We start from the raw sequence: 13,885 nt of genomic DNA, 5'->3' as shown, positions 1-13,885 counted from the left end.
AGTTCTGACCACCTTATCTGGCTCGGCAGTCAAATTGCGCCGATCAACCGGAGCATCTGGGTACCGAGAATTATTTGTAATACTTGATCGCAGCCAACGAGTCAAGAATATATCTGGCGCCATTCAACATTATACTGTTGATGATGGCTCCTGATAAACATGTGTAGACCCCCACCGAACCGCGACAGGCCCCATGAGGCAAGGAACGAATCTTGGCCAGCCAGTGGATAAAAATGCTTTAATATGAATTATATATCATGACATGCTCCCGCAATAATGCCTTTGCCCGCCAATTCTCACCCCAGGAAGTGAAGAAGCAACTTCTTGTATCCGGATATGCTGTCTATCAGCTCTGGCACGCTAATGTGCTCCATGTTTCCATGCGCAACCAAGATTGACCCAGGCCCATACAGCACTCTTCTGTGGCAAAGCTCGTCTCTGAGGCGCGGGATGTCGGTCCCAAACGCCACAGGAGCGGCCTCAAAACCGTCAATCTCCCACTCCAGGAGCGCTTCGGGGTACTCAAAGACGAATCTCAGCTCCACGTCCGGATGCCGCGAGACGATTTCGGCAACTTTGGCCTTGATACCAGGCAGGTCCGAGACCATGCGCACTTCGCAGAGCGCCTTGGCTGACGGGGCTAGGATGTTATGCGCCTCTCCGCCCTCAATCTTCCCGATGTTGAAGGTGGAGGGGCCTAGAAGGTCGGATTCAGGCCAGGTTGCCTCTGAAAGATCGTTCAGCACAGCAAGAAGCGCAGAAGTTGCACTCTTGCCACGGTGGGGATACCCTGAATGGCTGTTGGATGATTCATCAACTTGGCTGCTCAGTACGACGGTACTCTAGAGCAAGAACTTACCAGGCAATGCCTTGGGCGACTACTTCAAAAGCGTATTGCCCCTTGTGACCTTTCGCTAGTTTGCTCTCTGTCGGCTCAGCAAATATTCCAGATTCCCAGGTCAGCCCCATGTCATTCGCAGCAATCATCCCATGGCCGCCATTCTCCTCGCCCACCACGAACAACAATCCCACATCCCCCTCTCCCCGAACCTTCCCCTCCCTCCTCAACTCCTCCATCGCCGTGATCTGAGCCGCCAACGGGCCTAGATCGTCGGCAGACCCTCGCCCTCGGATGAGATCCCCATCGATAGTTAACGGGATATGCGGTGGCACCGTGTCCATGTGCGCCGTGAGGAGCACGCGCGTCTCACGCGAGGACCCGAGGTAGGCGTAGACATTGTGGCGGTCGGATCCCGGGGCAATCGGGATGCGCTCGACGGTGTAGCCAAGGGGTTGTAGATGTTGCTCCAGAAATACGCCAATGCTGTGCTCGAGCTCAGATGTGCTAACAATGGACATGAGAGATTTCAGAAGGTCGACCACCGGGTGGTCCATGATGGGAGACGCCATGGTTTGTTTCGGGTGATGTTGAAGTAGGAGCGGAAATATCTCGGTCCAATGCCGAAGAAATGGGTTAGAATGCCACACATTGGGCCTTCCCTCGTTCCCTTTAAGTAGTCGCTGGAGTATTAACTCTAATTGGGTGAGTCATGGCTGCATGTAAGCAATAAGGTGTGGATTGTGGGGAGTGGGAACACTAGTAACATCATGGTGATATTACTGTTCCATTGTTTCGGCTTCGGCTCATACCCGAAGCATCGCGGTCCGCTCTTCCCCATTACACATAGGAGAGACACAAGTCGTTATACTCGAGGAAAGAGTTGGTGTTTCAGAGAAAACCCAGTCCAGTCTTTCATACGCTTGTATAGTGGGCTAACCGTTGTGGTACGCTGCATGTAAAACTGAGATACGGGACAATTCCATATCTCGGACGATCATCTACCACTTCTAACAGGACCAAGGAAAACCATATAACCCCTTCATAGACGTTGAGCCCTCAATCTTAATTTTGCATCCTATGCGGTGACCATCTCCTTGGCCCGGCCGTTCGTCAACGCCTCAGCACCGTCAATCCCGTCTGCAGCGTCCGCGCCGGTAGCAGTAGCGGCAACCATACCATGCGCAGCCTCCTGCTTCTTCAACCCCAGCCTACCTTTAGCCAGGATCGGTACGTACCCGCTGATGGCATCGGTGCCGAAGCTGTCCAAGTTGATGGTGTCCTCGGTGCGCATCATCTTGCGGGCGCGGATGTGCTTGACGGCGCGCAGCTGCTCGGGCGAGAGATCCGGGTGGTAGCCCGTGCCGTTCTCGACAGCCGTGTTCATGGCGCTCATGGCCTTTTGCTTGTCCTCATCCGAGCCCACAGGTTCGAAGGCGTAGGCACAGAACTCGAGCGTCTTGTTGAGCTCGTCCTGGGAGAGCTTGTTATTCGCGGCATCGGCGGTTCCCTGGATGACTGGTGTGGAATTTGGCGTTAGTGGAGATCTTGAGGTGCAAAATTTGTATACTCACTGGGCCTGAAGAAGGAGAATGCGCGGTCAAAGTTGTCCTCGCTAAAGTCGCTGAGGACAGGCTCATCCTGGTGGCGGATCTGCTTGTAGGCGCTGAGGACAACGAGCAGGAAGCGGGTGTAGGCGTCGGAAAACTTCTTGCTGTGCCAATTAAAGGCAGTGGTCTCGTCGCAATGGCCGCGGATGGAGGCGCAGATGGTCGTGGCCGCAGACAAACCACTGGTCAGGGCCAGATGGACCCCCGAAGAGAAGTACGGATCGATGAAGCAGCCTGCGTCGCCGACGATGCGAGCGTTGGAGAAGGCATATGAGCTGGCGCTGTACGAGTAGTCTGAGGCCGACTTGACGTTGCTGGAGAACTTGCCATCACCAATGAGCTCGGTAAGATTGGGGGCGAGTTTGAGGCTCTCGTGGTAAAACTGCGTCGAGTCCCAGTCGGCCTCCTGCTTCTTCTGTGTGGCCAACTTCTGGTTCATGACGACCCCGACCGAGACGGTTCCGTTGTGAAGGGGGATGAACCAGGCCCAACCACTTTCATCTGCATGGGTCAGTAAGTGTATAGTACTCGGGAAACATTGGGCTTACCGCGTAGGGCCTCAAAGAACGGCGAGTTTTCTCTCTTGGTTCCAGGCGCATACTTGTTGCAGCCCTCCCAGTAGCCCCAGTTGGCAATGTTCTTCAGACCCTGGTTGTACCGACGGTTCTTCATGTATTTAGTGCTCAGGATGCCAATACGGCCGCTGGCGTCAACCACATATTCAAATGCAATCTCGCCTGTCTCTTTAGTATCCTTTATTTGATAGGTGGCAGAAATAGGAGTTCCGGGGTGGAGATTGGGCTCGCCGTCAGGGACCTGGGTGGCATCCTTGAACTGTATGGACTTGACCTGGACACCGTCAAAGACGTGGGCACCGTTCTCTCCAGCGTGGCGAAACATGAGGTCGTCAGCCTCAGACCGGACGACATTCCAGGCATAGTTGTTGGGGCCGCCCGCCAGGAAGTCGGTATCTGAGATATTCAATATCGCCGTAAGATCACATGGGCTGTTGGGCGAGTTACTTACACCCCTCGCGCTTGTTCTTGTTCAACTTGAAGGCAGCACCAGGCTATTTACATCGTAAGCTGCACAAATCTAGACACTTCTAAAAGGCAGGCAGGGTTTTACCTTCTTCACAAAACCATAAGCATCAAATTTGGAGTCGAGCTCGATGAACTTGAGCAGATGCCGCATCGATGCCAGCATGCTCTCACCGATGTGGTATCTATGCTGATGTTAACAGGACAATATCGAATCCAATAAATAAGACAATGACAACCTTGGAAACTTGTCACCCTCAAGGAGAACAACATCAATGCCTTCCCGAGTCAGGGCAGCGGCGGCGTAGGAGCCACCTGGACCACCGCCGATGACCAGGACGGTGCATTTATTGGGAATGGGGAGTGACATTTTGTGGATGGCAACGGTAATACAATAAGATTTTTTATGATGAGTAAAACCCACTATGACCAGACTGACGATTACATTTATCTACGTTGGAGTTGTGGCAGTCGGTGGTTTTGTGTGTGCGGAGCATTGCTGCATTGGCCCTCTGAAGTAATTCACCGATGATGAAGCCGTGAATGCTCCGCCCACCATATCCATCGGCGTCATCTAAGAATTATTATTGATCCTTGCAAGCAGTGACGTGACTCCCTTTGGTGGCAAGGCCCAATTCTGCCCCATGCCATTCTCCCAAAAAACCGACAATCCATCTCCCGCAGCATCATACAACCATGTCGGAACAGATACGTGGGCCAAAGAATGGGCCATTGTTGGCAATCTCCTGGATATCGACCCCGAACTTCTTTCTGAGCGGAGAAACAATCCCTCAAGAAAGAGAAACTTCTGAGCATCCTGGTGTGGGATCCCAAGACCGGCCAAGGCCTATTCAACGAAAGCATCCTTAACGACATGATTATCTTTCTCATTGCTGCTATGTATAATTGTCATATAGCAATTTAGTTGGTGAGCCAAGCGCACTCACTGATTGTGAGAAGATTATGAAGCTACCCGTGACCTTCTTTCATGTCTATTCTACGATCTTGTCACGCGACCAGATGTATTTGGGAATCGACCTCGTCGACATAGTTCGGCTAGAGAAGACGCTCCACGGCAGTAAGACACAATAACAAGCAATATAGTCGAACTCAGAGTCTACAACCTCAAAGCCCCAGAAAGAATTAAAGCCCATTACCATCCTTTCCGGCTCCAATTCAAGGACGTGCGAATTAGTGGCCCAATCTCTTGCCAGAGTAGCCAAAGGCCGCAGATATCAGGCGATCGTTCTTATCCTTGACTTGACTGTAGAGAAAGCTCCGTCAGGCCAGCCAGTTGTCCTGATTTCTTCCAGCTATAACGTTCAGCCGCCGAGTAAATCCATCGAGATGGTCGAATGGCTGGAGAAGCTCGAGGCAGAGAGCAAGACGTTCAAAGGAATCCCATATGCCGGGTACGGATTCTGTGATAAGAATGTGTAAAGCCACATTCCACCGTATCTCAAAGGTCCTCAACTAAATTTTTAAAAAAGCGGCCCGGAGCGGATGGCTCATGTGGGCACTGGTCGCGTGATGATAGGAGACATCTTCAGCCACTTCGAAGGTTGGAAAAATCACCTCTGTAGCCTGCTCTTAGTTATTTTAATGTTGTATATGGTCTTGACTTGGCGCTTGAAATGGGCATCGGTTCAAGTGGCCGCCAGAATGAGCTTCAACTTAACTTTGATCAAGCGATGATCCTCAAGATTGAAAGGGCCACTCCGCTGCCAAATACGAGAAGTATATAAATTTTCGGTTGCCTCAAGATGTAGAATACAAGACGGGAGACCATTTTGCTGTGCTTCCATTGAACAACTGGGACGTCGTCCACTGGGCCCTCAACTGGCCCGGCCTACCCTATGAAGCTGTCCTCGCCACTATCTATGGGAGCAACACAAAGCTTCTCATTCGCACGGAGCTCTCAGCCAGGGGCTTTCTTAGAAGGTAAATAAGACATTTTGATTCTAAGACCCCTCGCAATGCGTTTGTATCGACTACAAACGCTTCTGACCTCTAACTTTCTTTCCCTCCGAACATTGAGCTTGCAAAGTCTCCAAACACCGCACATTGTAGAATACAATGGCGTAAATAATATCGCAGATGGTTGTGACACCCCAGATAAAAATTGCCGGAGGGCTCATGAAGTAAGAATGGGCCTCAGGCCAAGTATACCACGCCCAGCCGTAGTTGAAGTTGAGCCCGATCAATGTGCCCAGGAAACGGAGCAGCCTATGATGTAGTGTCAGCATACTACTTGTAGCAAAACAAAGAATGGGTAAATACGTACCAAATAGGCCAGCTAACGCCACGGGTATGTTGTCTAACAAGCAGCATAGCGAGGGAAGAGGTTGACACAAGAAGCTGGCAGAACGAGACGGCCCAGTACGCCATCTGCGTGAGATCGGGACGAGGCTTCTCCTCCGTAGCCCCAATGGTCTCGCCAATCCACCAATACTGCCAGCTAAAATGCGTAGCTGCGCAGAGTAGCGTAAGGGAAAGAAGGATCCCATTTAAATTCCTCTTGACGCCGGGAGCATGGGCCCACTCAAGCTGGCCGTGCTTGATGGTGCTGTAGATGATAGGGATATCAATGAGCATCCAGATGGTCATGGCCGTCTTCTCAAGCGGTTCTTCGACAACCCATAGCGCATACACCATCTCCCACGCAAAATTGTTGGCCAGGGCCAGTAGTGGCATGCCGTACGACTTGGTGCGCAGGCCCTCGCGGGCGATAAGCAGGTAGCACAGCGTCCAGCAGACACCGCCAAAGTGGAAAGTCGCCTCGTACACCGGAGTAAACCACGGTGAGACATGTGCTGGGGGAGTTTCACCAAAGGCCATAATGGGCAGTGTTGGCGCGTTGTGGTCAATTGTTTGGATGTTGGTTGGGTAACTGGTTAGCGCAGGGCAGCATATGAAAATGGGGGAAGACAAGAACAAATTTTAGGCAGTATACTGGGCGGAAGACTGATGGTTTACAGAGGCTAGATGTTTAAGGAATAATTAGATAATGAGATTCAGAATGATCCATTGTTGATCTAGTGGCTGGCCGTGATATTCGGCGCGACATGGTAATCATTTCGGCGCATTTTGGTCGGTGCCAGAGGTCGGAGAATTTCCACCTACACGCATGATGATAGTCAAACACAGCCATTTCGGGTGCAAGCGCATTCAAAAGAACTGCAAAATTCCATTCCTATTTTCTGCTACTGTTACACACACTAATTCCCAATGGCAAACTCCAGTAGACTGTCTGGCGCCATGGCGTCTCTCATCTCTGACGGTCCCTTCGCGCAGACCATCATGTCCTATCCAGCACTTTCTGCGGTTGCCGCTGTGCTTCTGGTAGCGCTGTTTGTAAATTTCAGCCTCAATAACACTCCACATCTTGATCTGCCTATCGTGGGAGAGCCTGGATCCAAGGTTGGAAAGAAGGATATCGTCGAGGGTGCGCGCAAGGTATGTTAGACCCAACTTATGATGATGATTTCGGTCTAACCATTATCATCAAGTACCCGGACACCCCCTTTATCCTCCCTATGGAGCCCCCAATTGTTGTTCTGCCCATAAAGATACAGGATGAAGTGCGCAACCAACCGGAGTCCAAGGTCTCCTTCACCAAGGAACATCGACGCAACTTCTTCGCCCAGTACACAGGCATTGGCGACCATCGCCCCGAGATGATCCAGGCTGTTCGCGTCGACCTGACGCGCCACATTGCTAGCACACTCCCCGACTTGCAGGACGAGGTCCGTTACGGCTTCGACAAGGAATTCGGTCCCTGCAAGGACTGGACTCCTTTCCCGCTGTACTTCAAGGTTCTCCGCATCGTGGCCCTCATGAGTGGTCGGGTCTTTGTCGGCCGTCCGCTCAGTCGCCAGGAGGAATGGATACAGTCAACCATTAGCTACACCATCGACTGCGTGAAAGCCCGCAATGCCATCCGGGACTACCCTGTCTGGAAGCGGCGCTGGGTTACCAGCTCCCTACCCGAGATCCATAAGCTTACCAGCCACCGCACAAGGGGTGGTGAAATGCTCAGTCCCATTCTCAAAGCACAGATATCAAAAGAGTCGTCCAAGCAGAAGCTACATAACGCTGAGACGGGTGATGAGGAAGGAAACTTTATCGAGTGGCTTCTCAAGTACACGCCCGAGCACCTTCGCAATGATCCCGAGAACCTGGCTCTCAACCAGATGGTTTGTAAGTATTCTCAGTGTCACGTTTTCTTTATCCTTGCCATGCTAATCTATGTCCCAAGTGTCCTTTGCTGCGGTTCACACTAGCTCTATGGCGACAACTCATGCCATACTTGACCTTGTTTGTAGGCCCGAGTACGTGAAGCCTCTACGTGAAGAAATAGAGCAGGTCAGAGCCGCTGATGGTGAAATTATTGATGACGAGGGATACATACGCCTCAAGAAAGATAGCATCAACAAGCTCCGCAAGCTCGACAGTTTCATGAAGGAAAGCCAGCGATTTTCTCCACCTATTTACAGTATGTTGACCAGTCCCATTCTCCATCGCCCTAAATTTAACCATTATAAAGCCTCCGGTACCCGCATCTGCACCTCCGATCTTTCATTGTCCACCGGTCACGTCCTTCCCAAGGGAACACGCATCTGCTTCCCTTCCTTCGCCGTTCACACCGACCCCAAGACGACAACCTACTCGCCTGAGTACAATCCTCCAGGATACACCAACCCCGAAGAGTTTGACGGCATGCGCTTCTACAAGCTGCGCAACATGCCTGGCAAGGAGACGCGACACCAGTTCGCAACCGCCGGTCCCGAGTCGCTTGCATTTGGTTACGGTAACCACACCTGCCCCGGAAGGTTCTTTGCCAGCAACGAGATCAAGATTATCCTTGTGGAGCTTCTAATGAACTGGGATATCCGCCTAAAGGGAGATGTCGAGCAGAAGGGCGGCCCAGAGAAGAGACCGCAGAACATGGAGGTGGATCTGGTCATTACGCCCAACCCTACCGCCATGGTGGAGTTGAAGCGCCGTAGGGGAGCTTAGTATAAGTGTCTCGAACTAGTGCAATGGAAAGCCTTCTTGACGTTGTAGAATCCTGTTTGCAAAACTGAACGACAATATGTAGACCCTAGACCCCCAACAAAGCGACGCGTACGTATCGATCAGCTCTAGACTTCCAGCCTCCCCTTTTAATAATCCTTATACTACGTACGTATCCATAGAACCCTTCTCATCACACGTTTTTGATCGGTATACACCAAATGTATCATTTTGAATACCCGGTAGATAGGTTAACGATGGGCCTTTGCGGCTAGATGGCCTAGGCATCTCCGGTTCTAGTCTTATTGCTTTTGCTTAGACACACCAGGGATATCCCTATCAGAAAGAAATGATACTATTGGATACACGTGCAGCGTTAGAGAGATCCTAAATAGGCCTGGTGCTCTATGTGTTACCGGCAGGTCAAATATAAGTAACTAATAATGGAAAACATAGTATCCCTTAATGCTCACAGAAATTGTAAGAGACATTTCTCCAGTCTGAACTCGTCGTGCCCTGAAATGCCGATCTCTCCGTCATCAAGTTTTCCCGATGCTCTTTGGCCTCCTCCATCGTCATGGGAAAGGCACCTTGGCAATCCTCTCTCACCAAGTTGACAAGCTCAGGAGGGAGCTTCGTGTTTCCCAGCCTGCCGATTGCTTCCTCAAAGTCCTTGTTCGCAGCGGGGGAGATATTCTCCTGAATGATGTGTGCCAGATCCGCCGCAAGAGTTGCAGGAGCGGCCACTCCCTCGCTGGCCAAATTCGAAAAGACACGCTCAGTCCACCACTCCTGCTGCTGGGGCGGAACATTGGCCGTGCTGATGACGCGGGTCAAAGGGTCGACGAGCCACAAGGCAATAAACCGACGATGTCCAGGCTTGGTGGGATCAGCCAGCTGGAAGGGTGAGACTTGGTGATGGAAAACATTGGGGAAGGCGAGAAGCCTGCCTTGCTTGGTCTCAACACTGCCGTAGTACTGTAAACACTGACCAGAGCCAGTACCAAGGTAGGTTCCGTAGGCCTGCTCCATCCAGTGGTACTGGTCTTGCCCAATATTCTCCCATTCGTCGCTTTCGTACGGGCTGGTCTGCATGCGGTATTTCAGACGGCTTGGAGTGACGTTCTCCGAATCCAAATAGTACAGAGCTGTGCCGACGATGTGTTCGTTCATCTGGCCTTCGACGTGCCAGCCGCCTCCTGCGTACTCTGGCTTGTCCGGCGTCAACTCAATCGAGGCCATCTTGACAATTACCTGGAGGCCAGAGTCCTTGAACCTCTCTCTGAGGGTGGCGCCCGGCTTAACCGAGTAGTCGGTTGGTGAGAAACGCGGTGCTTCGGGTTGGACGGCCTGCCGCGTTTCCTCCCACATCTCCTGCCGAAAACACTCATCGTCGTCTTCGTCTGGGTCAAGCTCAAGCTCTATGCCTTCCTTGGTCGGCGGATTCCAATTTTCTTCGTTTTCATCACTGTGGGGTCTCGTCAGTTATCGAACTATGGAATGAAATCCAAGGGAAGCCTGTGCTTACCTGGGGTCATCGGGCTTTGGAAACCGAGGTGCCAGCCTACCCGGTCCGTCGTGTCTTTTCCATGCTGCGTACTGAACAAGACACTGGTCCCATATAGGGAGAGTGGCCTCAATCAGACGCTCGATTGTGCGATATGTCTCTCGGTACCTGGAAGGGTGTAGGTTGTTGATGTAGCTGGTAATCCGTACACCGCCATCCTCAAGGAACTTGACATTGGATGGCAGCCATTGGTATCTAGTAGACCAGTACGACGCAGGGACTCTTGAGCCACCAATTCCATCATAGCTAAAGTCAGGACCGTCAAGCTGTGGAAAGCCAGGAATAACTCGACCTTTTCCAGCCCATTTGTCGATGGCATCCTCAACCCCAACAACCTCCTCATCAATAACGCGGCTCCTGCCGTACACTAGGGGGTGCATGGATGGGTGAACGAGGTCTAGAACCATGTCGTTGGTCCCAGGATGCCAGTCAGGGTTCTCCTTCTGATCAGAGAGCAGCTTATCGAAGGACGCCCGGAGCGCGTCGTGCAGGTCAGGCTTGATAAGAACATCAGACTTTGCAACAGAGGCGGTGGCATCCAGTGTGGGAATGATGCCCGTCTTGTTGAAGTATTCAGCCTTGGAGCGGAGCTCTTCAATGCACTGTGCCAGAGAATAAACAGGTTAGTGGAGATGGACTAAAGTGATACAGGGAGGAGGAAACCCAGACATACGTATTTAAGACAGCCCCCGTCCAATATGGTCCCCAGACGCTTGGGGTCCCGTTCGTCGTTGCCATAGAGGCCTTTTTGAACAATTTCATCGTGAAAACGATCGGAGGGGATTGCGAGAGCTTCGTCTGTCCACTTGCGGGCAATTTTTTTGTCAAAGACCTTGCGATGCCAGTCGGGCTTATCGGTGAGAGTATCCATGACAATCATCATGGCAACCTCACGGACGAGGAGCAGTTCCGAATTTGAACCGTGGCAATTGGTGTGCATGCCTAGCGGGTACACGGATCTATCGCGGACGGATTGTCCATGGTAGCGGAGATCGAGGCCAAGGCCAGGATATTGTGGTGGCATTTTTCTTGATGCGTGTATTCTGGACGGGCGGTTGATGGTTGGGCGAGGGAGAGGACAGGGACGAGGCCAAGAGTGATTCAGTGAAGAGAGTGAAGAGAGATTGACCTGATTGCGCTGACGGGAGACACCACTTTTAAACATTTCCCCCCTAATGTTGATCGTATGCTGAACAAACGTGTGGAGTCGTGAAGAGAGCTAGATGAACGTGAAAACTAGGCATCAGCGTGCTTCACGACCAACCAGCCAGGCAACCAACGCGCCAAGACCAATGTTGCCAACTTGAAGAGCCGGATCAACCCGACGCCATCACCCTTATTAGCGGCCTAAAACGCTAGCTTCCAACGTTCAACGCCTTGAGCTTCGCCAATAGTTCATTTCCCGTCTTTTCCAAAACCCGCCTCTCCCTTTGCACATTGGCTAGCTCCTGGTGCGCTTGTCCTAGCTCACTGTTGAACTCGATTATTTTTTGCTGGAGCCCATCTTCCTCGTCTCTGAGTTTCTCCAACTTCCCTTCGAGCACCTCGTGGAATTTCCTGTCGATATCGTGACTCGCTAGCTCATCTTCTCTCTTCTTGGCGAGCCCCAGCAGTTCATCCCCCCTTTTCTTCGTGAGCTCTGGAAGGTGGTCGTTAACCCACCGCACTGTGCATGTGATGTGATTGCCCGTGGCCGCCGCGCTCTTATGTTGTGCGTGTGCTTCGTGCCAGAATTGGTTGGCAACCCCGACCTTGTCGTACGGCTTCACATTGCTGAACTGCTGCCACTGCTTCACGATATCGCGGGCGTAGTTGACAGACACCTCATACCACTCCTTATGTTTGGTACGGCATGTCATCTTCCGGCAGCGCTGAACGATCCTCTGATACTCGTGGAGTGTGCGGTGTACAAGTCTTTCCATCTTGCCTGCTGCGCAGGGCATGTAAAGCGCGAATTCAATCCGGGTCTCGAGGGAACAATCCTTGGCCAATTTCATGATCCGGCCCTTGACATCTTGATGGTCCTGGCTATCCATATCCAATTCTTCTTCAATGATGTGCGGCCCGCAGGGCTCCTTGGCCTTGGCCCATCCAATCTTCACATAACCAGGAGTAGACTTCTCAGTGAAGCAGTAAACGAAGCCCGAATCCAGCTCTCTTTCGGGCGTCTCCTCTCTCATGAATTCTAGCAACTCCTCAACATGTTTTCGAGGGCCTTTCGGTTTATCCGTGATGAAATTCAACCGTGGCCACACAGCAAGCCCGTTCGACTGAGGTAGAGGGTACTCTGGTTCCGAGGGGTGGTTTTCGGCTTTTTCTCCAACCGTAGGAAAAACGTGTCCCGTATCATTATCTTGCTTGGTGGAGCTCCCGAAGTTGAGTTTCGAAATCTCCCGCCGGCCTTGCGTGTGGGCATCATGTAACGACTCATATTCCGTCTCGTCTAGCACTTCGGACCCGGAATATCTGTCACTGCTAGTATCTAGTCTCTTAATGACTTCAGATATAGCTCCGCTTCCTTTTGAGGGGCTCGCCGGACATTCTTCCTGAGGGAGCCACTCGTGCCGGAAATTACCATAGGCGGTACTAGGTGTGTAAGCTGTCGGGGCGGGGCTGAAGATTGGCTCGGATTCAGGTGAGCATATAGACTCGGTGGACGGCGATGGAAGGTCCAGGGGGGACCGTTGGGATGGGATATCAATGGAAGCGTTCCCTCGTGATGATGAACGCAACCGCGAGCTGACTGTGGAAAAGTCGCTCCCCGTCGCTGCTGTTAAGTAGATATCGGGATTATCGTCCCCATTGTGTGATATCCGACGCCCCCTGGGTTTGTTCGCCGGCGTAATGAGGCGTCCAACATGATGAACTGTGGCGCCAGCAGAGGTATTCGAGATTCTTTCATGTGGCTCTCCATCGATAACTTCAGTAACGCCAGCAGGTGACATATCTGTGCGATATTGATCAACAGATTCTTGAGGAGCCGTGGTAACAAGAGATAGGAGCAAAGAGCGAGTCGCGGACGACGGACCTTGACAGACACTGTATGGATGGGGCGAATGAGAAAAGAAATACCTACAGAGCGAGAGCAGCTCGGAGGAGCCGAAGGATGCCTCGCAAGGCTATTCTAGGAGAAATTGGGGGGGCGGGGTCGGCAGCGATGCAGCAAGGATACAGTGAGACCAACAACTTCCAGTTCAGGCGCCTGCAGGACATCCCGCCCGACTTAGAGCCAACAGGTGTTTGCATGCTTCGCTTCCTATTGGCTTATTGCAGCCATGAATCTATGATGTGACAACGTTGATACAGGGTGCCCATGCAACCGGTTGGAATGGTGTGTGATATGTTCGGAACGTGACTTCAATGGCACCCACCGGCGGAAAGACCATATCGAGGAAATTCTCCGCACTAGCATACGCCTTTTTCTTTCACATCATAAGATGAAAAGTATTAATTCTAGGTTAATTGAAATCCCATATGTCTTTGGCTACTATATGGTCCTCTGTACGGAGTACCCCCGGCCTTAGGCATAGCAGACAGAGATAGGCCCAACGGATGAGCAGTGTAATTCCTCAGATCTCTAAAAGGAAGCAGTAAAAGAGGGAAATGGCGTGCTGGCTCTTGATGATAAAAAGTCTGTTAGGGATAGATGTAGGGGACTCCGGGGGGCGGGGGGCACCGGGGCTTATATGTAAAGACACTCGGAGGTAACATCTCCAATTCTCCACAACCTCCGGCACACCGGAGTCAGCGCCGACAATATACGGGTCTCGGTATACCCTCCGTCGAGTCTAAAGATTCCCAGTCGGCGGGAACC

At 51.9% G+C, this 13,885-nt stretch overlaps 6 protein-coding genes across 6 annotated transcripts; 1 reads left to right on the top strand and 5 right to left on the bottom strand.

Annotated features, from left to right (window-relative positions):
- Window positions 1-296: 296 nt before the first annotated feature.
- ACO1O0_007023 (M20 family metallopeptidase) lies at window positions 297-1,410 on the bottom strand (the record flags this gene model as incomplete). The annotated part of the gene is made up of 2 exons (XM_083196399.1): window positions 297-798; window positions 860-1,410. 2 exons carry the CDS (start codon window positions 1,408-1,410, stop codon window positions 297-299), a joined length of 1,053 nt encoding a protein of 350 aa, XP_083047607.1.
- A 506-nt stretch (window positions 1,411-1,916) lies between these two features.
- Window positions 1,917-3,858, bottom strand: ACO1O0_007022 (NAD(P)/FAD-dependent oxidoreductase; the record flags this gene model as incomplete). Its single annotated transcript, XM_083196398.1, has 6 exons — window positions 1,917-2,356; window positions 2,413-2,949; window positions 2,997-3,419; window positions 3,475-3,517; window positions 3,577-3,673; window positions 3,728-3,858. 6 exons carry the CDS (start codon window positions 3,856-3,858, stop codon window positions 1,917-1,919), a joined length of 1,671 nt encoding a protein of 556 aa, XP_083047606.1.
- A 1,621-nt stretch (window positions 3,859-5,479) lies between these two features.
- On the bottom strand, window positions 5,480-6,326 carry ACO1O0_007021 (uncharacterized protein; the record flags this gene model as incomplete). The annotated part of the gene is made up of 2 exons (XM_083196397.1): window positions 5,480-5,714; window positions 5,773-6,326. 2 exons carry the CDS (start codon window positions 6,324-6,326, stop codon window positions 5,480-5,482), a joined length of 789 nt encoding a protein of 262 aa, XP_083047605.1.
- A 420-nt stretch (window positions 6,327-6,746) lies between these two features.
- Window positions 6,747-8,507, top strand: ACO1O0_007020 (cytochrome P450; the record flags this gene model as incomplete). Its single annotated transcript, XM_083196396.1, has 4 exons — window positions 6,747-6,944; window positions 6,998-7,688; window positions 7,747-7,983; window positions 8,035-8,507. The coding sequence occupies 4 exons, from the start codon at window positions 6,747-6,749 to the stop codon at window positions 8,505-8,507; spliced, it is 1,599 nt and encodes a 532-aa protein (XP_083047604.1).
- Window positions 8,508-8,966: 459 nt separating this feature from the next.
- On the bottom strand, window positions 8,967-11,011 carry ACO1O0_007019 (DUF4246 domain-containing protein; the record flags this gene model as incomplete). The annotated part of the gene is made up of 3 exons (XM_083196395.1): window positions 8,967-9,972; window positions 10,033-10,673; window positions 10,745-11,011. The coding sequence occupies 3 exons, from the start codon at window positions 11,009-11,011 to the stop codon at window positions 8,967-8,969; spliced, it is 1,914 nt and encodes a 637-aa protein (XP_083047603.1).
- Window positions 11,012-11,426: 415 nt separating this feature from the next.
- ACO1O0_007018 (GIY-YIG nuclease family protein) lies at window positions 11,427-12,502 on the bottom strand (the record flags this gene model as incomplete). The annotated part of the gene is made up of 2 exons (XM_083196394.1): window positions 11,427-12,472; window positions 12,499-12,502. 2 exons carry the CDS (start codon window positions 12,500-12,502, stop codon window positions 11,427-11,429), a joined length of 1,050 nt encoding a protein of 349 aa, XP_083047602.1.
- Window positions 12,503-13,885: the final 1,383 nt, after the last annotated feature.

The sequence above is a fragment of the Amphichorda felina genome, assembly GCF_050947745.1.
Source record: "Amphichorda felina strain 45539 chromosome Unknown scaffold_7, whole genome shotgun sequence".
Lineage (NCBI taxonomy): Eukaryota > Fungi > Ascomycota > Sordariomycetes > Hypocreales > Bionectriaceae > Amphichorda > Amphichorda felina.
Note: the sequence above shows the minus strand (reverse complement) of the source record. Positions and strands in the feature narration are given on the sequence as shown.